The following is a 23,715-nucleotide window of genomic DNA, read 5'->3' as shown; positions in this document are numbered from 1 at the left end:
CCCATGACTCCCTGTAACCACTGGAAAGTGGCAGAAGTGAAACCATGTTACTTACAAGGCTAGGCCTGAAGAGCCCCCCAGCTTCTGGTTTTGTCTGCTTGGAACACCCCTCTGGGAACAGTGCTATAAGAAGCCATGAAGAGAAGGAACAAATTGCTGCCCACACTCATCGACAGCCCCGGGTGAGCCCCAGCCAGAAGCCAGCACCGACTGCCAGCCACGTGAGCAAGTCAGCCCACTGAACAGTACATAGAGCAGAAGAACTGCCCAGCGGAGCCCAGGCAACCTGAAACTGTGAAAGACAACAAACTGTGTTGGGTGGAGTTTATTTCACAGACAATTGTGAAACAATTTTTCATTGCTGGCCAGAGGATGATGGCCAGAGGAAAGCTCTCCACTGGCGGGGTTCCTTGTCTACATCTCAGAGAGGATATCCTTGGGGCGGGGGATATGTAGAAGGGTTATCTCTGGCCACCAGTGGAGTATAGTACATTCATTTATTTCCACAGTATTCCTAGAACACTTTCATGTGTGAACACACAATTACCTAGGTCTCCATATTCCTAATGAGGCTCTTGACTGAATCCAGGGGACAGATCTGCCTAGCCCAGAATCAAGGAGGAAACAATCTTGGAATTAGTGCCCTATGAGCTAAAAGAGGCTGGAAAAACAGCGGTATCTCTTTCCCATACGCCCAGTTTTCTAAAAAATGTTTTTGTTGTTGAATTGAGATGTCATGAATGCCCCCCTCTCTTGGGCAAGTTACTGAACTTATTCTTCATTAAGTTATTGTGAGAGTTAAATGTGAAAATGTATGCAAAGTTCTTAGCACCGTACCTGTGTGATTTAGGTGCTTGATAAATAAACACCCTTTCCAAATTTATAGTGGTTTTTCGTTTCCACATAAAAATGTTTTGTGACTCTGTAACAGGTTTACCCCTGAAAAGGCAGCTAATTTCTATGTGTCATATTAGGTCAGCATATTCAAAAGCTATATTCAAACCTGTTGTCTTGGCCCTACATAACGTCTATGGGACACCTGGCTAAATCAAAGTGATCTTCATAAATCGCAAGAGCAGAAAGATGGTCTTTGTCCATGATGCTGTCTTTGTCCATGATGCTTTCTCCCTAAAAAGATTAGAGGCTCTTCTTCAAACTGTGTGGTATCATCATTTTTTCCAGCCTGACCTTTGGCAAAAGGCAATATGTGTGCTGGCTATTAGGATACATAAGCTTCCCATCAAGTGTAAATGGATGGGAGGTCTCAGATCCATTTGCACCTGATGAAGAGCCTTGCTTACCCCACTCTGGTGTTTATGTGCCACGCACACGGTTCCCCACAGATATGTTCAATCAAGCTCTCTAAAACTCTCCTCACTTCAGATCAATTTCTGAGGCAGATTTGCCAGGCTTCTGAGTTTCCAAGAAGACTGAATACCCTTGCATTCACCTAGTCAACTGAAGCAGAGCCAGTTTGGAAAGCTAGTTTTGAAAATGAAACTTCTTCTGGGGTGGTTTGGAGAGGTAAAGCGAGGGCTGCAGTTCCGTTTCTTGTAAGAGACACAACCCCAACATTACTTTTTTTCAAAGGATGAGGCTGACATACTGAGGAGGGACAGAATTTCTATTTCTGCAGGTTCCTTAAGGCAACAGAGGAAGCTCGGTGGCCACAGGAGTCTAGTTAATGAGCAGGTTATACAATATTCATTGTGTTGAGTTTAACTCTTCAAACAGAACGTCTAATTGTGAATAGAAAAAAAAAAGCAGCTAAATTACAGATGTTAAGACAACAAAGCTCGGGAAGAACTCCCTCTGTTGATAAAACTGTCCTTTCACAGCTGCCTCGAATAACTGCTCACTGATGGGGGCCACTGCGAGTCCCTGTCCTCATCAGCTATTCTCATTAGCTCTGTTCTGGCTGAGGAACTGCAGGGTCTGAGGAGGGCCACTCGGAGGCCTAGGACGATGGTCTGCTCAGAGGACTGTTTTCTCGTTATCCACAGAGGAAGGGGGCCAGTTGTATTCTGCTTCAACCAAAACAAAACTGTTCTCCCTTATCTTCCTGACACGGACTGTCTCACCACCATCGCTCCTGGCAACAGCATCCCCAGCAGGCTCACTGAAGGACACTTCTGTCCACCTGTGGCAATACTGGGTGTGTAGACAGCAGAGGCCAGCAGCCAGGGCCATGCCCAAGGTGGCAGAAAGACAAAGCAGGATTCCCAGCTGGGGACTCCTGAGCTGGATCCCTGAAGGGGCACTGGCTCCCTGTTGCCCAACCTCAGGCCTTCGATTGGTCTTCCTGGGGTATCCCACTCTGCCCCCTCCATGTTCCTCTCACACTCTGGCCTCCTTGTGCTTTGACTGAGGTAAGAAGCTGGCAGAAGGCCTCGATGCTTCTGATTGCCCGCCAGCAGCAGGTGACCCAGAAGTGGCAGAGGTGTGGAAGACAGGGGTTGGAGTGGCTGCCCCGCCCCATTCCCAGTGAGTGCTTCAGATGACCAGAGGTGCCGATGGGCAGTGGACAGAGAGGGCCTCATCATCGTCCTATTAGAGGACTCCATTTTGTCCTAGAAAAGCAAAGGGGGAGAAAAAAAATGTCAAAGGACCTGGTCTTCTTCCAAGCTGCCACTGAACTTTACACTTAACCTGTGTTTCTTAAAGAATCCCAGGCAGCAGCTGAAAACCCAGCCTTGTGCCTGCTCCTGAAAGAGCTCAGAGTAAAATGCCCAAGTAGATAGATATGCTCTTGTGATTGATGGGGATGAGGTGGCTAATGGAAATCCCACAAAGAGAGTGTGGAGGCCAGTTACAAGAATAAACCTAAGGTCCTTTAAGAGGCTTCCAGACCAAGATGCATGATTATCATCTCCAAGGGCAGAAAGCTTTGAATGTCTTTTTATGCCAGGACCCATGCAAGAGGGCATTTAATCTCACTGTAGGTTTCAATAAATTTGAGTAAGAATATTATACCATGTTTTATTTTGTGTTCCTTTTAAGACTTCAAAGGAATTGTAAATCAGTGGGCATGTATATTTTATATTGCCCATTGATCTAACCTCTGGAACCATACATGGTGTTTTGAGGCCAATGTTATAAAGAAGGGCAGAGAGGTGGGGAGACAGGAATTATTGACTGAGGCTAAGTGGGAAAACAAATCACTGAAACTATCAATTTCTACAATTGTCAATAACTTCAGAGACACTGTGTATAACAGAAAGGCTGGTATTGATTGATAAAAAGATGCTGTGTGTATATTATACCCTTGCCTCCTGCTCTCAAATTTTGGTTACTAGTCTAATAGCTCTGCTTCCCCAGCCTGGAACTTCCCACACTGGGATCAAAATATCAACCCCATCACCCACGTACAACCAGGGTTGTTACTTGTTCATCCCTATCTGAGGGTAGGCAAGTTTCCAAGGAATCAAAGCTTGGATCATCCTGAGTCCCAAAGGGAAGGATAGAAGGGCGAAGAGAATACAGATCAAAAAGCAACATTTCCTACCATTGCTGTGTGTTCTGACAAAAGCAGATTTCCTTGGAAAGACTCCTGAGTTTGGAGTTAGGAGCTGAAGGGAAAAGGGATAGAGGGTGGGAAGAGGCAAGTGAGGATAGCAACAAAGCCTCACTGAATGCTTTTATTCATTTTATATAAAATATGTATTTATATATTATAAACTTACACATCTCTTCTATAAAACTTTTTTTAGATTTTTATTTATTTGACAGAGAGAGACACAGCGAGAGAGGGAACACAAGCAAGGGGGATTGGGAGAGGGAGAAGCAGGCTCTCTGCTGAGCAGAGAGCCTGATGCAGGGCTTGATCTCAGGACCCTGAGATCATGACCTGAGCTGAAGGCAGACACTTAATGACTGAGCCAACCAGGTGCCCCTCTATAAAACATATATTTATATCTGATTTTATTTATACCAGCATATCAGAGATCTCACCCTATTCAAGAAAGTACAGTTTCCCCAGGTGATTTTCATACCCAGCCCTTTTGGCCAGTAGCCCTTCTACAATCAGGGTTTCTTGTGCAATTCAGAATAAATACGGTGAGATCATTTGCTGTCAGATGCCAAGAAGTTTAGATTCCCTCAGCACCCCAGGGTTTGGCCTTATCCCACCACCATACTGAATGGTCTACCCCTGACCCATTACCTGAGGTGGGTTCTAGGGCTGGAAGCAATGCCCTCTGGGAAGAATCTCCTGAGAGCCATGAATCTCTCCAGCCCACGGATATCCAGGGATAGTTCTAGGATTGGGTTGCTGTCCCCTCTGGGTTGCTGGCCGTTGCTGACTGCAGTAGCCATGTGTGAAGATGATTGGAACAGAGTCTCTGCATCCCCAGAAAACTCTGTCACCCAAAAACTTGCAGAAAAGGGATCTAAGCTGTTCTCCTCTGCAGCTCCAGTTGGGGCAACAGCAAAGATGTTTGCACACTGCTGGGGAAGAGCACTGGGGGGACTGGGAGCTAAACGGAGATCCAAAGACACCACAAAAGAGAGTGAGAGCATTTTCCTTGTATTGCTTAGCACAAACAACTATGGTAATGGGGTAAATATTAGAGACTTTAATGTGCCTTTAGGACAAACCATTAAGTTCGGGTTACTCAAAGGTATCAACAAAAAGATGATCTGCCCAGTAAGATAAGCCCCTGACCAAGTGGCAAAGGACTCGATTTCTAACATCTTTGTAAATAGTAAGTCTCTGACCCTCTGGACTTGTGCATTCTTAACAGTCACTACTCAGGGGAGTATAGAAACCCTTGTGACCACTATGTTTTTTTCTTACCTCTGCCAAAAACTGCTTCTAGCTAGAAAAACAAAACAAAACAAAATCAGTATCCCACAAATCAAAGATTTTTGAAAGTCCTAGATCTTTCCTGCCATATTATTAACAGTAAAAGTCTCCCTGGTGATGATAATGACTTGAGCCTCTGCCATAGGCAGAGTCAAGATCACCGCCCTCCACTGCCCTCCACCATCTCATTTCCCATCCGTGACTGGCCAACATGACAGCCCAGAGCTTTAGAAATAGAAATTAGAAACAGCGCAGCAAACAAGCAAGCACCAGTTTTGGAGTCAGATGACTGTCTGGGTTCAACTCTCCATTCCGCTAACTCCTGGTTTGGGGCAAGTCCTCCCAGAGCATCAGTTTCTTCTTTTCCAAAATGGGACCAGTAATGGTTCCTACAGCCTAGAGCTGCTGAAGGGTGAAATAAAATCACTGGTGTAGAAGCATGGAGCACAGTGGCTGGCACAGGTGAACATGCAATGAGGGTGATAACACTTAGGATGACAATGATGGTGTTTGCAGAAAAACACATTAGTGGAGGTTTCTCTGACCAGGGCTCTAACTGGGTTGGAATGCATTTTTTTTTCTTTTACTGTCACTCTTCTCCAAAGCCTTCGTCACTCAGAAACATTGAGGTTGAAAAACAAAGAAGCCTAACGTACACACAGAATGTGGCAAAAGCTCAACAGTCTTAAACTCCCGCCCGAACTGAAAATGCATTCAGACATTCCCCGCAGACTCGTTGTTTGATGGGCATTTCTGTGAATGCTGGGGATGCAGAAGGGCTGCGTAGTGGCCGTTTGTTGTTCCTGAACTCGAAATCTAGGAGGAGAGACTCTTAGATGCCCAACCTTACAGATGACAGTGTGATGAGAGCTTTAAATCCAGAACTGAGAAGGCAAATGCATTTGCCTCCCAAGAAGTATGGGGGAAAGTTTCACAAAGGAGATATTGGAACCTCCCCTTGAAAGATAAATAGATCATCAGGAGGAATAGTCCACTTTGAGGACGTGTCAGAAGGCAGAACATGGAGATCATGACTAATGGGGTTGGGTAGACCCCAACGTGTCTATTGGGAAATAAGTTTGAGAAGTACAATATACTATCTGCCTAATGTGAAAATTCATAATTCATAATTTGCCCACTGCAGTCTTTTTACACTTAAGAAATCTATTTCACTTTGCTAGATGACATCTTCTCCTCCCCTCCCTCCCCGCCCCCCTGCCATCACAATGCACACGTACACACATACTCCTTTTTTGTTTGAGAAACCCTGAGGTTTGTGCAGAGGAATGGGCAGGAAGACAGCCTGGGCCAGGAGGGCAGGAATGTGTACAGCAGCGTCATGAGGAGTTTACCCTGGAGCTTCCCAGACAGGAGTCTGTCACCCCGTGGGGGACAAGGTTCCCAGCAGGGTCCCAAGATAGACTGCAGGGACAACATGATGTCACTTCCTGACACCCCACTTTTAGTCATATTCATATTAAAAAAAACATGCTTGGGATTAAGATGCACCATTTGCATGATTAAGAAAATAAAACATGAGACTTGAAACACCGTTGGGTTTGCAGGGTCTTCTCCAGGCCACACTGTCAGACCCTGAGGTCTTGACTCTGCTTTTAGGAGTATCTTGGTGGGAAGGTTGGGGGAGTGGTGCTGGGCAGTGGGGAGAAGACTGTTCGGGGCACGGGCAGAGTAGGGAGAGTGGCCCAGGGTAAGCTCTGTGCCTGGGTCTGCTAGACTGAGCCAAGTCGGGCATTAGCATGTTGGCCAAGAGCAAAGGACAGAGTCAAGGAAAGTGGAATTGAAAGGATTAAAGATGGGAGCTTCTGTGCAGGTGGCCTCTATGAGTGCATTCGTTCAGAGCACTTAACTAGAGATCAATAATGGAAATGAGTTCCATATCCCCAGGAATTTTCAGGTGACCACTGTATTCTGTAGCTGTATTTTCACTGTGTTCTCTTATGTTTTGTTGCAGAAGTTCACGGACCAAAGGAGTCTCAGGTTATGTAGTGAACCAGGAAAAACTCCATTGCCATCAAAACAGCCTCTCATTCCTGATTCCTTTCTCCAACCCAGGCTGCAAAGAGCCATCTACCTACCATGGAAAGTAACAATGAAAGCTAGACGAGTTTTTATATACAAAGAAAAGATCATCTCTTTCCTGTGCTCCGCGTGGAGCTCCAGGGGTCTGAAGAACCCTGCTGAGGCATTGTGATGACTGGTAAGTGTGGGAGTGGGGTGGGGGTGGTTGCTGTTGTTTGGATTTGTGGCAGAATCCAACTCTCCACCCCAGGGCACCCCCATAATTTGTGAGGTTGAAGCAGACAAACAGCAATGGCAAGCATCCCCTCCTGCCCTTGGCCGTGAGCTGCTGCGGCCGGCCAAAGCAGGTGTTTAGTGCTTATGTTGCAGGAACTGGAACCGGCTTCTAAGGGAACTTCTAAGGGAAAATAACATTTTTCCCAGTGTAAGTATTCAGAAGGCAGTTATAAAAATGTGATTGGCTTAGGGGCTCCTGGGTGGCTCAGTCGGCTAGGTGTCTGCCTTCGGCTCAGGTCATGATCCCGGGGTCCTGGGATCGAGTCCCGCATGGGGCTCTCTGCTCAGCGGGAAGCTTGCTTCTCCCTCTCCCTCCCATAATGATGCCAACCAGGCTGTTGAGTCCCACAGCAAGCCGCACCTGGGGTGGTTCCCTCCCGCCTCCAGCCAGAGGTTGGCATCGGTGAGCCGGGTTGCTCGCCGCCATCAGCGTGGGCTCCGCGGTGTGTCTGTTGAGACACACCAGATGATTCAATGCTCTCCCAGTAATATGACAAAATATGACTGGACAACTGACAAACTGTGGAAAAAGAAAGCAAAATGATGCGAGAGTTTGGTTTCCCTTAAATAACACCTGAAGAAGAACAAAAGGCTACATGAACAGAAAAACTGAAGAGATGATCGTATTGCCCTTGGGGTGATTCCACTCTCTTTAGAAACCAAAACTCAACTGTGGCAAATAATTAAAACAGGGAAGGATATGTCTAAATTCCCCTCCTAAATAAATACAGTCATTAGAAAACCTCATTTTGACTAAAAGGTATCTTCTTGAACTGTTCAGTCTCAAAAGGTTCTGTCTTCAACTTTATTATTAGCCATTACTGGTATGTTGTTAATTGAATGACTCTGTTAATTGAAAATTTCATAATTCTATTGTACAATTGTACAGCTCTGTTGTAATTGTAGGTTCCATTGAAAATTGGAGATCAATTGTTGGTACTCTAACTGGTATTTTGAGTACTTAATGGCTTTCTTTAGTAAAAATCCCTTTCACAAACATTATCTCCTTTATCCTCCCCCAAATTTCACTGAGGTAGGGATTATCAGCTAGAATCATTTTTCCCAGCTTAAATATTCAGAAGGCAGTTATAAAAATGTGATTAATTTAGGGGTTCCTGGGTGGCTCAGTTGGTTAAGTCATCGGCCATCTGAGAGACCACAAGCCAAGGCATAGAGACCTCAGGGGCTTTCGCTCGGCCCAAGAAATTGTCTGCTTTTCTGTCTGCCTCAGCCTCTGTCTTTCTCAGTTTTCCCTATGGTCCTTCTTTTTCCTCTGGCCAGAATTTCCTGGAGAGGTTGGTCAAGATGCATCTGTGCCCAGAGAGGAGGGGAAGTCATGTACCCCTGAACTGTGGATAATGACAAGGAGGGAAGCTGGGGGCAACTTCTTTTTTGGTTACCCTCTTCATAGACTGTCTAGTTGGGGCAGTCTTGGGACTCTGTCTTTGTCATGAGGTAGCTGGAGGTAGGGGCTGAAGCATGCAGGAAGGGAGAGGAGAAGCTCCTTCTCTTCAGAGTGTAAGGCTCCATTACCAGGAAGCAGCACTGCCCTAGCTCTTACAGGAATGTGATGTCCCCCACAGGTTGAGCAGGGGCCTTCCACTCGAAGGACAGGTTTCTCTTCCGGGACTTGTTAGAGTGGGTGACTGTATCAGCCTCTTGAAAACAAGCTATTGCTTTGGAATGAGGAGGAATGAAAACAAAAGTGCCAGCTGTTTGATGATCAGACACTCTTCGAGCCTGAGGTAGAAATCCCATGAAATCTCAAATGCTCCTCATGGTCACTGCAACAGAAAACATCCATTCGAGGTGAGCCCTCTTGATGTGGTTCCATTTGGTGATCTTATATGGGTATTTTCAAAACTAAAAGCTTAGACCAGCACCCAGAAAGTAAAAAATTAATTAGGGGAAAAAATAGTTGAAGTGCTATTTCACACCCAAAGTAAATTCCATTTAGATCAAAGTCGTGTCAAAATGAAATACAAAAAAAAAAAAAAAAAAAAAAACTAGGAAAAACATGGTTTTTAAAAAATATGGTAGTTCAAAAAAAAATAAAATAAAAAAATATGGTAGTTCAGAATGCCTTTCTAAGAAAAACCCAATTGCCAAAAGAAAAGGATGATTTAAAAATATTGTGAATATAGAAGAAATCCAAAGACAAATTATAAACCGAGAAAAGTATTTGTAAAGATACAAAACAGACAAATATACAAAGAGTAATGGTGAATCAATAAAAAGTGACCAACCCAAAATTATCAAAGGACACAAACAGAAAATAAAATAAGGTCAATCATGATTTATTAAGGAGGGCCCTTGTGATGAGCACTGAGTGTTATATGTAAGTGATGAATCACTAAATTCTACACCTGAAACCAATTTTACCATATGTTAACTAACTAGAGTTTAAATAAAAACTTGAAATAAAAAAATCATGATTTAAAAAACAAGTATGGGACAGTATACCTATCATATTAACAAATTTTAAAATGTGAAATTATAACCAGTATTGATAGCCCTGTGGAAAAACTGGACATTCATTTACTAGGGCTAGAACTATAAACCATGCAACTCTTTGAGGGGGTAACCTAATAATATTTTCCATATTTAAAAATGCAGTTACTTCTGATACATGCTACAACATGGAAGGACCTAGAAAACATTACAGTAAGTGAAATTAGCTGAATATAAAATGACATATTGCACAATTCCACTTACATGCAGTACCTAGAGCAGGTAAGTTATCATAAAGACAGAAAGATTATAGAGATTACTAGGGTCTGGGAGGAGAAAGGGATGGAGATTATTGTTTAATGGGTACAGAGCTTCTGCTTGAGATAAAGAAAAAGTTCTGGAAATGGATAATGGTGATGGGGTACAACATTGTGAATGTACTTAATGTCACTGAATTGCATACATCAATTAGAATGGCAAATTTTATGTTATATATTTTTATACATATTTTTAATACATACCAAAAAAGCCCAGAAATGCAGTTTCCCTTTGATCTAGCAATTTCACTTGCAGGAATTTTTCTTACAGACATCAATAATAATGGCAAACTCATTTGTAATTAAATGAGTAGCTAAAACCAGGGTCATAACTTTATAGGCTTGCTAAATGCAGCTTAGTGTCTGTGATCATTTTATTTTCCACGCATTTGAACTTTCATTAATAAACATTTGTACAAGTATTTAGTTATTATTTCAAACTGGGCATTGTGCTAGGCATTGAGCATACATCCATGAACAGGATAATATCGTCCTTACCTTCAAGGAGCTCACAAATTAGTGATATCCCAGAAAAGAAAAGAAAAGAAAACAGTGTAATCCCAGCACAACAAAGTAATAACTGACCCTCACTGAATCCACGAAGTGCTCCCTCCAGCTCTTTATTACGTATGTTGTCTTAGTTCCAATCACAATCCAATTAGCTTCCTTCAGGTTTTTTATTAGAATTCAGTATCACAATATTTTGGGTCATTTTTATAGCTTTTTCTCCCAAATATAGTGCTTCGATTTTTACCATTTTCCTTCCCTTAGCCACAGAACGCAGGGGTGCTGACATATTGATCCTGTCATACTGGGGTGCCTGGGTGTGTACTGTGGCAGTTGGTGCCCCCAGAGAAGTTGCCTCCAGCTTTGAGGATCTCCTTGCATTTGCCCCAGCAGGCTCTACACATATTATCATTTCCTCGCTGTATCGTGATGTGACAAAATTTGGGAAGCTCTGTTGGAATAGCCTGAATTTCAGTTTGGGGAGTATATTGCTAATATGGGGGGGCTAATATATACCCACATAGCTTTTCCCCACACTTAGCAACAGAACAGAATGATTGGGGAAATGATATTGACAGAGTAAATTTTATTTGAACTTATCACCTCTAACTGCCATCAAAAGAATTAGCAAAGTCCAAAGGGGGTCGAGCTGATGTGGTTGAGGGTCTGTACTTCCTGGAATCACCTCCCAAATAAACTACCTGCCCTCAAGTTCTCTCTCTGCTTTTCCAGGCACCCAAACTAAAATAGCAGGAAATACTCTTCACTCTGCAAATAACTTTAGTTTTAAATAATGAGAAACAAAAGCCTAGTTCATACACACACACACACACACACACACACACACACACACACACACACACACAAAATACATGAAGTTTGTTCAGGATAATTATATTTATATCTTATAAGAAGGACAGATAATTTTTTATAATAATGCTATTTGTGCCTTCTTGTAAAAACGAATATCAATATAGAGATTAGTTATGTGGTTCTCATGATACAAATATTTCATGCTTATCTTGGGCTAAATAACTGCTTCTTAGGATTAAGTCAAACTTTAACGGAGGAAACTGCTGCTTGGGACAAACACAGCTTGGAATTTGTCAATAGGGCCCGGGGTGGGGGGGCATCTTTCAAAGCCTCTCCCATACATACCTGGAACTGTGTCACCCGGTGAGTAGGAAGACCTGCCGGTGTGAATGGTGATGTGGTGGGTCTGTGGGTCCCGAGGCTGGGCTTGAATGTGCTTGGGCTGCATATCCTCACAGGCCCCCAAGCCAGCACCATGGGAAAAGGCAGCTGAGCAGGAAGCCAGGCAGAGGGCCGCACAAGCCCAGCCTCTGAGGATGGCGGAGACCCACATCCTGCCCTTTTCCTGTGTCACGAGAAACAACAACAGCTTCAATCCAGATGCTGTTTAAGAGAACAATATTACGTCCTTTTGAATGTTGGCTGATCTGAACATACAATGCCTTTAAACCTGAGATACCATTAGTGCTGCCTCCCCAGATTGCAAGGGCTCAAGGTCAAGATCAAAAAGAGGTGCCAGACTGTAGGAAGTCTTTCAATTTCTAAACATTTAAAAACAAAACAAAACAAAACCTCTCATCTTACAATTCTCTCATAAGACCAGACTGCTTCTTTTTAAAGAGGATTTAATTAAGTCAAAGAAATAAGACCAGAAAATATTTGTATCCTAACGTGGCTCTTTACAAGCTGTCTGATATCCAAGGGCTGTGTGAGCTATAATACATTATTGGTGAAGTGAGACACCCAATATTCCAATGTGGGCAGGCAGTAAGGCATATGGTGGCTTGGATGAATGTCTTATTGCTACAATTGCAAAGTAGAGAGTTGAATGATACAAAATTTCTGCCGACTGTGAATTAATTACTTAGAAGCAATTGTTAAATTTGCAACACTTTGGTATTTTCTTGTCCTTCCTCTTACTGACTTGTTTAGTTACTTCACTACTTTTTCACAGAGAAGAGGAGCAGAGAAAGTTACACCCAAGCCCATCCGTTGTGCACCTTGTTAAATTTACTGGTGGGGGGGCGGGGCTCAGGAATAGAATAAAATGATTGGATAAAATAACACTTAGAGACTAAGTTTCACTTTTGTTTGCTAGCTCTAATATCACGGACAGAAAGAATGAGAAGTTGACTGTGTAAAAGAAGTTCTCAGAGGAGAATAATGTGAGAGACAGCAAATATGACAGGTGAAAGCCCTCTGAACAAACATTTGGGACATTAGGACGTCCTAATTTTTTAAAAGGAGTTGTTCCTTTTTATATTTTTATATACACAAAATTTTCCAAAGTTCAGTTAATATGTTGATCTAAGGAGCAATGCACGGCAACAACAACCCTCCTCTCTAATAAGCTAGTTTTAAAAGGTAAAAATAAAATACCTTAAATGTAGTGAAAGCAGCTATAAAAGCAATGGGCTAAGGAGATAATCCATGCAACCAAATAATCCAATGTCATCTACCCGCATCCTGTCTTCACCCACCACCACCCCGCCTCTTACATTGACCAGATACAAGGAGACAGCAGAGTGAACTATAACTCCAATCTTTTGGACCTAAGAGTCCTTCAGACAATAACTCTCTGCTAGGTTTGTTTTCCATGAGGTAAAAAAAAAAAAAAAAAAAGTCAAAAACTTCTCCACCAAAAGGGACCATTCCTACAGTTTCCCAGGGACATTCAGAGGTAATGAACAATGAGCTGTAAAAACACATTCTCAGCTGAGGGGAACCAGGGCTTTTCCATTTTCTTCCAGAAGGACCACAAGGAAATGTCCTTGGAGCCTTTGTTGATGGCAGAAGTTGGTCTCCTCTCCCCAAATCAGATCAAACACAGACACCTACAGGGGAGAGGGGTAAGAGCCACGCCCCACAAATCCCACCCTCCCCTCCTTAAATCTTGAGGTTTCTGCTTTCCCACCAGCCCTAGTCTACCAGAACCAGGAAAACATCCACTTACCTCGGAGCACACTTACCTTCAGGCTTGATGGACTGGCTTCCCCCCTCAGAGTTGCAGAGATACATCCTTTAAACAAGTATTTTGTTCTCTCTTCTGTTTCTCCTCTAATGGGCAGGATAGCAGCTGTTACTGCTAATCCTCAGCATCCACAGGAGCTGTACCTCAAAGTCCAGAGCCAGCCTTAATCACATTGGTTTTCTCTAGGACCTCATGCACATACTCACACATGGTTTCCACACCAACACTGTTCAAGCCTGTGTGAAGAACTAGAGAGAACCGGAACTGGTTTTGCCCATGACTGGCTTTGGCATCCTTCACAAGAGCCAGATGCCTTCATCTTGGTTTCCCTCCCAAGGTGAGAATGACTGAATCAAACAAATCTCAGTGTTCTCTGCTTCTTGAGTCAATGGGAGCTGAAGAAGTCATCCCTGGCTACATGGTGTATGATTCTATTAATATAACATTCTGAAAAAGACAAAAGTATATGAATAGAAACAGGTCAGTGGTTGCCAGAGGCTGGGGTTGTGGGAAGGAGGGACTTCAAAGGGCAGCACGAGGGAATTTGGGGGTGATGCAACTCTTCTGGATCTATACATTCTTGTTAAGACTCAGACTGCACATCAAAACCATACATAAATAAAAACTGTACATAAGTAAGTAGCTAGAATAAACAAAACTGGAGGTGACAGCTATACACAAGTAGCTATCAGGCAAATGATCAGTGGGATATCATAAAGGAGTTATAAGAGATTAACTCCAGGAGAGCCCAAAAACCTTCATAGAAGTGACATCTGAGCTGTACCTGAAACACTGAGCAGAATTTTTATGGCAATAAAGACTGGAGAACATTCTAGAATAAGAGGATGGTATTGAATACTTTTTACTCTGTGTCCTGACTATTGTCCCAGTAGAGTCTCCCTGTTCAAAGTGTGGTCTGTGGACCAGCAGCATCAACATCACCCAGGAGCTTGTTAGAGGTAAGTGCAGACTCTCAGCCCCCCCCCCCCCCCCCCCCCCCCCCCCCGCCCCCAGAGATCCACGGAGTTCATTTCTGCTTCTTGGAAGTACTGCTCTGGAGAATCTACCCAGATCTCAGCCCTTGGAAGAGCCCCTACATGCCATATGACAACCTCCCATCTCACCTGATGAATTAGTCAGTGATGGCCACTTTACCCGAGACGAGGCGATCCATTGACTGGGCAGCAACCAGTCAGCTACTTTGAGAATCTGGACTTTTCAAGGAACACAGATCATTTGAGCCAAAGGGTTCAGAAAAGCTAGGGTTGGAGTAAGGCGACAGAGCAAAAACCCAAACTGAATTTGATTCCTCAGAGTTCTCTGTGGCACTCTGCTTTCTTAGAACTTGTTTGAAGGGCTTTTTGTGCTATTTGCTTGTTTTCATTTTTCCACCTATGAAACTTGGAGTCCTGCACAGGGCCTGACGTGTTTGAGGTGGGCCTGGAGAGAAGGCTTCAAGGGAGGAGGAAAGCAGCCAGACTCCAAAGGGATTTGCATGTCAGAGTGAGGAGGTCGAAGCACATCCAGTGGGAAAGAAAGGGGCTCCCGGGGCTGTTTAGGCAGTGGAACAAGACACGCAGCTGGGATTCCGTGAAGGCAGTTCTGGAAACAGCCAGAGAGCCAGGGACAGAGATGAGGCGCTGTGGAGGGGGCTGCTGCATTGCAGACCAGTAAGAAATGAGGGGGTGAGCAGTGATGGTGGGGGGACCAGAGGAACGGACTCAGGAGATCATCTGGAGGTAGCCTCGGTAGGGTTTGGTGACTCGCTGAATGTAGGGTACCCAAGAGAGAATTCTAGCATGGACAGTGTGGGGTGAATCGGAGTGGGGGTGGGGGGCTCCAGGGAGAGCAATGGTCTGACTGTTAGGTCTAGTCTCCATTCCAGAAATCTGGATGAAGTGAATGACTTAACAAGGAAAGCACTCATTTAGAGGCTACAGTCTTATTGCTGTAATGTGTTTTAGGGCAAGTATACAGGAGGTAATGTACCCTACAAGCCCCAGAGAAGGCTGAGCTTCCTTGGCCTAGGACTCCAGTATCCTCCATGCAGAGTGGAATCAAACTGATTAAATCTGGCTCCTCTAAGCCTCAGTCCTACCAGGAACAGGAAATCTTGATCTTAAGTAGTGAGGGAATCTGGGAGGCCTAGGAAATGAGGGTGAGGGCCTTCCATTGCTATTATCCTAATTTTCTAACCTGATGTGGTCACTTGAAAGCTGTTTGTTCAGACGTTTCCAAGCAAAGAAGGGTTCAAGTCTTCAGCCACTATGTGGCCTCTCCTGTCTGAGGTTCTGCCACCCCCTCCCCTGGGTGTGGCCACAAGTGGGGCACAGATTCCTGTCGCTATGGGGAGCATGGTTAACCTTTCTCCACTCCCTACCTAGTCTCAGGGCCAAAGTCTCCTTGCTCTCCCTCCCCCTCCCTGGTCACCTGGCATAATCTACCCACCACAGGTGGAGGGGTAATGTACCAACACTTTTGCTTTGGCTTTGCAGCCCTAACTCGCCTGATCTGGGGGTTCTGAAAAGCCAACTAGCAGGTTAGAGAGGGTAGGGGGGTAGAGCAAACACAAATGGCTCCATAATAATCCTGCCCCTCACCCCAGAAGTAATACTTCTCCTTGGATACCAGGAGGACGGCTTATCCTAGCCATGGCCCCCATTACCCACCACACCCCCTCCCCAGCCTCCACTGAGCCAGCAGCAGGCCCTGCACCAGTCCCTCCACAGAGCTGACTGTCCCAGAGCAGTCCCCTGATATCGAGCAAGCTTCTCCGCAGGCAGGGCTGAACCATAGCCTCTCCTGGGACACAGAACATAGAAGGTGTCTCTATACCAGCACTGGCCAATAGAAATATAATGCAAGCCATGTAGGTGATTTAAATTCTTCTCGTTGGCATTTTTTTAAAAAGTAAAGAAACAAGTGCAACTTATTCTGATAACACATTGATCTAACTCAATATATCACGAACATTGTCATTTCACAGGCAATCACACAAAAAAGTATTATCAAGGTATTTTGCCTTCTTTTTGCGCAGGAAGTCTTCGATGCCCAGCATGTATGTTACACTTCCGGCGCACCTCAGTCCAGATCAGCCGCATTTCAAGTGCTCAAGGCGCTGAGTTGCTACCATACTGGGCAGTACGGGTTTCAACCAAGGAAGGTGGTTGATCAAAGAGGTCACAAATGTGGGATCAGGCCACAATGTATCATGTGCGAGATATATAAGAGAGCCAGTGCAGCTGAGGGGATAAGATAGCAGATACAGATAATAACACATCTCTATGGTGATGGTGTAATATAGGCATCAGTAGTCTAGGAAACCGGTAGGTTAGTTACCTCCTTAATACTCACAACAACACTATGAGGTCCCTCTTACTATCATCCCATTTTAGAGATGAGGAAACTGAGTCATGGCATTTACATAACTTGCCAAAGATCACACAACTTTCAGGCTGTGACAGATAGGGTTCCTCACCACAGCTTTGCCACTCGATACCTCTGTAACCTCATCTACAAAACACAGATAACTATAATTCTTGTACCTCTATCCCAAAGTTCTTCTCAAGTTTCATTGAGGTCATAAATAATAAGCAGTTAGCCCTTAGCATGGGAAGGGCCAAAAACACAGTTCCTTTGGGGAAAGAGAAAGCTTGGCTGAGCTGTAGAGATAATAGAGGCTGAGCAGAGAGGAGAGGCCTCTGTGCCATGTGGCCCCTGACAGGTGTGAGTGTGTGACCGTGAGGGAGCAGGAGGGGAAGCAAGAACCAAAGCAGAAGGGGCGCCTGGGTGGCTCAGTCGGTTAGGTGCCTGCCTTCAGCTCAGGTCATGATCCCAGGGTCCTGGGATCGAGTCCTTCATTGGGCTCCTTGCCCGGCAGGGAGCCTGCTTCTCCTTCTGCCTGCCTCTGTGTGTCCCTCTGACAAATGAATAAATAAAATCTTAATAAAAAAAAAAAGGTAGGAGCAAGAGAAAGAACATTCCAGGCCCCTCTGGCATCCAATCCCGTTCCAAGACCAAGCTGTGTGTCCCCAGAAAGTGAGAAAACACTGTGTTTTTGCTTGAATCTACTCGACTCATTTCACACTCGCAATTTAGCTGGACTTGAGATATTAACATGACTAAATCGCTACATTAACATCCCATGGCCCTGACTAGAATAGTTACATTAGGAAATACAGGACAAGTCTGGTGGTGGGCTTTACGGTTGTAAATCAGAAGCTTTGTGTCCTTCTGGAAATCACTTAACTTCCCTGGGTCGCCTGAGGTATAACATTAAAGGTTTGAATTAAATAATCCCTTAGATTTCTTGCAGCTTGAGAATTATACATATTTTTAAAGTTTTATTTTAGTCATAAAGGTAGAAGGACGAGCTACTCTGAAAACATCTAGAGATGACGTGGATATGGCACATAATTACGGACTGGCATATAAATATTGTGAGCACTGACACCATCCTGAATCACTACTGGCTTCGGAACCAGCTGGCAAAAAAGTTTTTGTAAATGCCCATTGAGTCCTCCGAGAGGAAGGAGCTCACCATGCCAGTCCCGCCTCTGGGACCTGAACTCTCATAGACACGTGGACATTTTCTTCCTGTTCAGTCTCTAAAAATGGCACATGTGCCTTTGGTGACTCATTGACAACTCTTCCCTTTTTCACGCCTTGGTCATGAAAGTGTCTGTTGAAATTGACTAGTGTTGTTACATAGACATTGGCTATTCTAGTATCCTTATTGTGGTGAGCATTTTAATATTTACCTAGGTAATTTTTTTGAAGCCTACAGATTTCTGGAGTGCTGGGACAATGTGTGTAAGAAAAGAGAAAAATTCTCAGTTGTCTTCAAATTCAACTTTAATTTACTTAAAAATGGGAAATTGATGGGAGTTTCTGTACACTTTGCAAGCTTGGAGACTTTTGTTTCATTCTCCAGGATACAGGGCAATTTCTCCCGTTAAAAAAAAAGGATGATTTGGTGCTCTTTTTCTACCCAATTATCCTCTCCTCCATTCTCCCTGTTAAAGAACAAAGAGGATGATAAAACTCATCACTATTTGAATGCTTATTATTTGCAAAGTAATATACCTAAGAGAGTCTGCTGATGCAACAAAGTATCAGCAGGATTTCCCCTCTCTGGAAGCTGATGTTTTACTTGGGGTGAGGTAGTAAGATGTCGAAGAAAGAGATTTGAAGTTAGACAGCAAATTAGTCCTGTGACCTTAGATAAGTTAATTAATGTTGGTGAGCTTCATTTTTCCCAACTGAAAAATGGGGAGGCTATTTATTAGATTCTTCACAAGAATGTCGTCAAGACTAGATGTGCTAGTGTAGGGATGCACAGCAATTAAATGCAAGCTATCATCAGAAAGGAGATAAAGCCAGACTACCAGGATTTAGAGCAGAGAGCGGTATTTCAACTACAGGCAAGAAAAGATGGCTGACCTTAGGGGTGAGGTGGGGTTCAAAGTGTCAAGCAGAGCTTGAAGAAAGCCATGAAAGAGGAAGGGGCAGAGGGTGTTTGGGGTGATTATTCAGAAATAAAATAAGGCGCACCTGACATAAGGGTGATGGTGAGAGGGCTGTTGATGGGAGTAAATGGAAGTAAAAGGAAGACTCAGTAGGATTTGGAAATTGTTTGTAAGGTGGCCAAAGAAAGTTAAAAAAAAAAAAAGATCGGTATTTAGAAAGCCTGAATGAATAACATAATCTACATCCAAAAGAGGGAAGTTGGTGGCGTTCAATTTTAGATATGCCGACAATGCCCTCAGCACTCATTTCTTCCTTCAGCCAGCCTCTACGTAAATGCCTGCCAAGTGCAGGCCATGTGCTCAGGCCTGGGGATATGAAGATGAGTAACACAGAGTGTCATCTCTCCAGGGCTGACAATGGAGACGAATGCATCAGCAGATAATCACAAAACAATGGGATAAATGATTAGGGGCTAGAGGATTGCACGTATCATTACGGCAGTATAGAAAATGAGTATCGGGGGTTTAGAATTTCCTTCTCCCTTTCAAAACACCCAAACATTCACATCTTGCAACTGGATGCCAAAAATTAGTCTCAAAGCTCAGTGTTGAAATAATTCCAGGGATTTCTACCTCTATAATGGTCTTGTAGCATCTTTTTAGGATCCTACGCCATGTGCACCCTTTATCCTCAGGGGCACTTGGACCTTGTGGTGTTCTCTTCCACATCAGTCTAGCTCTAAATCCCTGGAGGGTTGGAATCATCGTAAAATTGCTTAGCTCCCATGCATAGCACAATACCATGCTCATCATAAGTCATCTGGTAAATAATTTAGCATATCCTTTATTTTAATCATCCTTCTTCCAATTTTTCCAGGGAAGTAGGAATAGCAGCTCCCATTTGTTGAGCTCTTACTGTGTGTCAGGGACACATCTAACACTGGTACAAACTCCTCTAATTCTCACAAGGACCTTATAAGATATGTGCTAATACCCTCCCCACTTTACAGATGAGGAAACTGAGGCATAGAAAGATTTAAATAACCTGCTTGAAGTGACACTGCGAGTAAGTGGAGGAGCTGAGTTGTATACCACTGAGGGGTGTCTGGAGCCTGTGCTCCTAACCTCTGTGCTATCCACCTGCCGTCAGATGTTCGAGAAAACCCGAAGCATATGGAGAGAGTGGCTCATGCTGGTTCTGGAGAGCAAATGAAGGACAGGGGCAAGACTTCAGTTTCCTACTTCTGGCACCAGGGTTTGGAAGGCCACTTTGGGTAAGTAAGAAACCTAGTTAGAGCTCCTCCCTGAAGACCTCGCATTTTAACCCTGCAAACCATAGGAGACAAGCCATCTTCAAGGCATGCAAGAAAAAGCCACTGCAGTGGATCTGGACTTCATGGGTCCACCATTTTGAACTCTGCCAGGAGTTTTGCCCTCCTTCCAACTAAAGCAGATTTTCTCCAATTAAGGAATGTTTAGAAATTCTAAGGATAGGGGCACTGGGGTGCCTCAGTCGGTTAAGCGTCCAGCTCTTGGTTGGAATCTCAGGGTCCTGGGATGGAGCCCAGCATGGCGCCCCCTGCTCAGCGAGGGGACCTCTCTCTCTCTCCCTCCCCTCCCCCCTCCCCCACTCACGTGTATGTGTGTGTGTGTCTTCTCTCTCTCTCTCTAAAATAAATAAATAAATAAAATCTTTAAAAAAAATTTTAAGGATATATTTTCCCCTTTCCCTCTCTCTTTTTAAAATAAATAACATTAAAAAAATAAAATAAAATCAAGACCATAGCATTCTGTCTGAGTACCTAAACGCTGTCTTCCATTTTGTCACTCCCCACAATGCCCTTTCATGTGCCGTCATGGAAGTAGTCACAACGAACAGAGCTCATTCTCCTTTATAGAAGCCACCCAAACCTCCTATCATTTCTGCATCAAAAAAACCCAAATCATTTGGTTAGCCCCAACTGCACCCCTCTTGTCGATGGAAATACCAAAATCTTCGAATGTGAAAGCCTTCATCAAAATTTTTATTTTTTTCCAACTTTTTAGATATTTTTCAAGGCAGCTACAAAGACCAAACTCCAAAAATGATTCTCCGACTCACTTTTTTAGACCAGGACTGCAGGACTAATTCCTGTTTTGCTTTATGACCCTCAAGTCCAGAGCTGGCTCTGCGTTCCCCCCGCACCACCTGTAGTTCTGTCACATTCTGTTACCACCGCTCTCTGTTCTACTAAACAGACGCCTAAAACTGACAGGCCTCATTCACTGGCTTCCTGGTAAGCAGCCACAGAAGTCAGCCTCTCAGCCGCTCAATACTACACCCCAACTTACTACCTGGGATCTGAGCCGGCACTTTTGAGAGCAATTTGCCCCACATAATTACTGAGTTATTGAGGTCCTCTGCACATGCCTCTAACATATGAGGGTGGCCCCTCATCTTCATGAGTTTGAGGCACCTCAGAGAGATGTACTCTTGCCTCCAACCATAGGGCAGTGTAGGAAAAGCAGGAGAGAGAAATAGCAGACTTCCCAATTCCTAGACCAGTGCTTCATTCTTCCTTCACATAAAAATGCTGTGGTGAAGTGAGCAAAATCCACATGGCAACAACAGCACCCTTAAAAGTTTAAGGAGGTGTGCCTGGGTGGCCCAGTGGGTCAAGCGTCTGACTCTTGATTTCAGCTTGGGTTGTGATCTCAGGGTCGTGAGACTGAGCCCAGCATTGGGCTCTGCACTGGGTGTGGAACCTGCTTAAGAGTCTCTTTCTCGGGTGCCTGGGTGGCTCAGATGGTTGGGCGTCTGCCTTCGGCTCAGGTCATGATCCCAGCGTCGTGGGATCAAGTCCCGCATCGGGCTCCCTGCTCCTTGGGAGCCTGCTTCTCCCTCTGCCTCTCTCTCTCTCTCTCTCTCTCTCTGTCTCTCATGAATAAATAAATAAATAAAAAATCTTTAAAAAAAAAAAAAGAGTCTCTTTCTCCCGCTCCCTCTGCCCCTCCCCCACCACTTGGGCTCTATCTCTGAAAAAAAAATTTTAATAAAAAAAAATTTAAGGAAAGGTCTACTGTAGGCCGAGCCACCACTTTAACTCCATTGTGTCACTCAACTTCAGGCCGTTGTATTTGCCTACCTCACGATTTGGAGGAATAGCGATATTTTTGTTAGCATCACTGTTATTCCTGCCACAAAAGCATCTGTATTTCCCTCCCAAAGCCAGATTCACACATGTATTACTGAGGGACCTATAGTTAAGCAGAAAATATTAATTATTTGAACACAGTTTAAAGTTAAACAAAATTCAAAAATGGCAGTCCCTTAATATGTTTTGCTTTTCTATGTCATGTGTATAGAAATAACACAATTTGAAATACACAAGATACAGAACAGTCCTGTGTAGGATTTACTCTATGTAGCCCAAATCTTTAAAATTACATATACCATATAATGTAAACACGTCATTTTAAGAAAAGCTTTTACCACAATTATTATTTTACTTCTATGGATTTTTGGCTGTTTTGGACCCACTCAAAATGCATGATTGGCTCAGACTCTGAGCTTCCTAGCAACTAAGTAAAAAAGGTAAATATAATTAGTTGCCTGTTTCTTCTTTACCTTATAGACCACAGAGAGAAAAAAATGGGCTAAAATAATACAAGAACAAGAAGAATTGTAAACTGCCCGAATGACTTCCCCTAAAGGACACTCATTGTCCCCTCCATTATGTCACATGGACGGGGGTTTCCTGTGGCTTTTTTCCAGGGCTATAGGAGGAAGGACTGCATGACAAAATAATGATGAAAAACGATCTTGACAGGCTATGGCAATGAGCTGCCTCTAACAAGATGAAATTAAACAAGGACAAATGTTAAGGGCTTTTCTTAGGTCAGAAAAAAACCAACGGCATAAACTGAAGATGGAGGAGATATGGCTCACCAGTAGGCATTAAAAAACAAAACAAAACAAAAACAAATGGACAAACAAAAAACATTTTAGAGCTTTAAGCTGAAAACATCACTAAAAAACAAAACCATGACAATAATTTTTGTGCCATTTTGTCTCCTCAACAAGAGACATAATCGTTCCGTTATATTCTGAGATTTTATTCTACATTTGGAATTAGATTCTGGGCATCCTGTTTTACTTTTATGGAAGATGAGTATATCCCAGCATTAAAAATAAGTTTTGAAACAGCAAAGTAGTCATCAAGAAGCTCCTGCGCCAAACACAGCTATTTTCACTACTTGCATGTCATTTTTCATGTTGCATGCTCACTTTAAAATGAGTATATAGGAGAAAATGAAATAAAACAGAATAAACATACACAAACTGGAGTGCATTTGAAAATGAGTGACCGACCAGGGTGGTTTGTAGACTCTGGACCGTGCATTTCCAAAGAGTGGCTCCGCAGACAGGGAGCTTCAACTTTAGGGGAGAGAGGTTCCTGATAACTGTCTTCAGATAGCTGAAAGGTTACAAGAAGAGAGTAGGCTTGTCCAAGGTGAATTTAAGGGCTACAAGGAAGAATAGCAGTGTAAAATCTTCAGAGTTTTTAAAGGGCCTTCTCTTAAAAAAAAATTTTTTTTTTACCATCATATTGGGTTTGAAAAGTATTATTGCTTTGGTATTAGTAATATTTGCATTGTTATAGATTAGGCTATTTGGGATTAAAAATCAAATGATTTGAGCAAGATCATGTGGACAGTATGTGGCAGGGCTGAGACACAACCAATGTGTTCAAGCCACAGTGAGACACTCTTAAATTCAATATTACAAGGAAAAAAAATCTTCCTATGAGTAATTTCTGTACAAAATATAAATCTATTTCCCCATAGATAGTGTATATTAATGAGGTA

The 23,715-nt window shown here is 43.5% G+C and overlaps 2 protein-coding genes across 2 annotated transcripts in view; one reads left to right on the top strand and one right to left on the bottom strand.

Moving 5' to 3' along the window:
* Positions 1-8,687, top strand: part of SLC10A7 (solute carrier family 10 member 7) — a 282,178-nt gene extending 273,491 nt beyond the window's left edge. Inside the window, exon 11 of the mRNA XM_027598365.2 lies at positions 6,777-8,687. Within this exon, the coding sequence (XP_027454166.1) occupies positions 6,777-6,811 (35 nt within the window). The 3' untranslated portion in view covers positions 6,812-8,687. The remainder of the gene's footprint in view (positions 1-6,776) is intronic.
* REELD1 (reeler domain containing 1) lies at positions 181-14,344 on the bottom strand. The gene is given in 8 exon segments (XM_027598369.2): positions 181-2,471; positions 2,474-2,570; positions 3,385-3,441; positions 4,156-4,475; positions 7,482-7,611; positions 7,613-7,640; positions 8,682-8,904; positions 11,554-14,344. Coding segments are annotated over 8 exon segments (1,560 nt in total). The 5' UTR covers positions 11,762-14,344; the 3' UTR covers positions 181-1,974.
* Positions 14,345-23,715: the final 9,371 nt, after the last annotated feature.

This window comes from Zalophus californianus, chromosome 2, assembly GCF_009762305.2.
Source record: "Zalophus californianus isolate mZalCal1 chromosome 2, mZalCal1.pri.v2, whole genome shotgun sequence".
Taxonomy (NCBI): domain Eukaryota; kingdom Metazoa; phylum Chordata; class Mammalia; order Carnivora; family Otariidae; genus Zalophus; species Zalophus californianus.
Note: the sequence above shows the minus strand (reverse complement) of the source record. Positions and strands in the feature narration are given on the sequence as shown.